The sequence below is a fragment of the Zootoca vivipara genome, chromosome 8, assembly GCF_963506605.1.
Source record: "Zootoca vivipara chromosome 8, rZooViv1.1, whole genome shotgun sequence".
Classification (NCBI taxonomy): Eukaryota; Metazoa; Chordata; class Lepidosauria; order Squamata; family Lacertidae; genus Zootoca; species Zootoca vivipara.
Window position 1 is genome coordinate 16,305,382 of NC_083283.1, and position 1,962 is coordinate 16,307,343.

General features: G+C 44.9%; 1 protein-coding gene across 1 annotated transcript; it reads left to right on the forward strand.

The window, feature by feature from the left end:
* Positions 1 to 567: 567 nt before the first annotated feature.
* Positions 568 to 1,364, forward strand: LOC118078529 (ubiquitin-conjugating enzyme E2 variant 1-like). Its single transcript, XM_060278219.1, has one exon. The coding sequence runs from the start codon at positions 583 to 585 to the stop codon at positions 1,024 to 1,026; it is 444 nt and encodes a 147-aa protein (XP_060134202.1). The 5' UTR covers positions 568 to 582; the 3' UTR covers positions 1,027 to 1,364.
* The last annotated feature ends 598 nt before the right edge of the window (positions 1,365 to 1,962 follow it).

Here is a 1,962-nt window from a genome sequence, read left to right on the forward strand (position 1 = left end):
CGTTCCTCATAAGGCATTGTTTCCAGGCCTTTGACCATTTTGGTTGCCCTCCTCTGGACACGTTCCAGCTTTTCAGTATCCTTCTTGAACTGTGGTGCTCAGAACTGGACACAGTACTCCAGGTGAGGTCTGACCAGAGCAGAATACAGTGGTACTATTACTTCCCTTGATCTAGATGCTAGACTCCTATTGATGCAGCCCAGAATTGCATTGGCTTTTTTAGCTGCTGCATCACACTGCTGACTCATGTCAAGTTTGTGGTCTACCAAGACTCCTAGATCCTTTTCACATGTACTGTCTGTTCCCAACTTGCTCCAACTAAGGCAGGAGTGAGCACCTGTGGCCCTCCAGGAATGCTTCCGGACTCCAACACCCATACGCTCCAGCCAACATGGCCAACAGTCAAGGATGATTGGAGCTGTAGTGCAGCAGCACCCGGATGGCCACAGGTTCCCTGAACTAAGGCCTTATAAGTCCCTCTATCCATAGCTTTCCTAAGCTCCACTTCATTCCACCCTTAAGATCCAAGTCCCTGATTAGAAGAACTTCACTTTGGGGGCTCGCAGTGACAAGCGGCGCAAGATGTCGGCCACCACGGGCTTGGGTGTAAAAGTTCCTCGTAATTTTCGACTGTTGGAAGAACTTGAAGAAGGTCAGAAAGGAGTTGGAGATGGGACAGTTAGCTGGGGTCTTGAAGATGATGAAGATATGACACTTACAAGATGGACAGGCATGATTATTGGGCCTCCAAGAACAATTTATGAAAACAGAATATACAGCCTTAAAATAGAATGTGGGCCTAAATATCCAGAAGCACCTCCATTTGTAAGATTTGTAACAAAAATTAATATGAATGGAGTAAATAGTTCTAACGGAGTGGTGGATCCAAGAGCCATATCAGTCCTAGCAAAATGGCAGAATTCTTATAGTATCAAAGATGTTCTGCAAGAGCTCTGGCGTCTAATGATGTCTAAAGAAAATATGAAACTCCCTCAACCACCTGAAGGACAATGTTACAGTAATTAATGGAAAAGAACAACAACAACAAAATCATGCCCATTCATCAATTTAAGCTCTCTCCATTTTCCACAGTAGTAAATTTTCTAGATGCATCTTGTAGACCTCCAAAGTACTGGAAAGGAAGTTCCCTTGCAAAGGAAAGTCTACCTTGAGATACTGTAAATGATACTAATTTTTTTCCCCATTTGAAAATAAGTTGTGCTATAACAAATAATGCTGTCATGTGTAACCACGGTCCATAGTTGAACTTCTGGTATCAAGAAAAAGTCTATTTAAATTTATTACTGTCAAGACCAGTGTGGCACATTGAACTCAACTGTGAAAAAGCATAAAAAGCAAATGTCACACAAAAAGAAGAAGAAGAAGAAGAAGAAGAAGAAGAAGAAGAAGAAGAAGAAGAAGAAGAAGAAGAAGAAGAAGAAGAACTTCACTTTGTGGTCTTCTTGGCATGCTCCCCATGTTTTGGGGGCAGGCAGGGTACAGCTGGGTACACCTGGATCCTCAGGTGAACTGGCCTCAAAGGAAGCCATTTACAATAATTCTGGTTTGGGGTCTGTGGGCTCCTGACCAATATAAAAGGAATTGGCCAGGAATTGGCTTCACCTGCTGAAAAGCAGCCTGAAGGAGCAGAAGGCAAAGTGCTTCTACCTGCTGCTGGCCAGCCTTCTTGCTCCTGATGAGAACCAGCTGGCTCTGGCTTTCTTAAGCAGCCTCAGTCAGTTGCTGGGAACAACATTTGTTGTTCCTGGCCAGACCTTGTGGCTTCTTGCTTCTTGTGACCTTGGACCCTTGGCTTTCTTGACCCCTGGATCCTCTGAATACATGAACTGAGATACTCCTGACCTTAGGACTGGACTGAACCTTGCATGTGGGACTCTGCCTCCAGGCAATTACCCCCCGGGAGACTTGGCTGGTGGGTTGCCTTCTTCCTCCGCTGAGCTC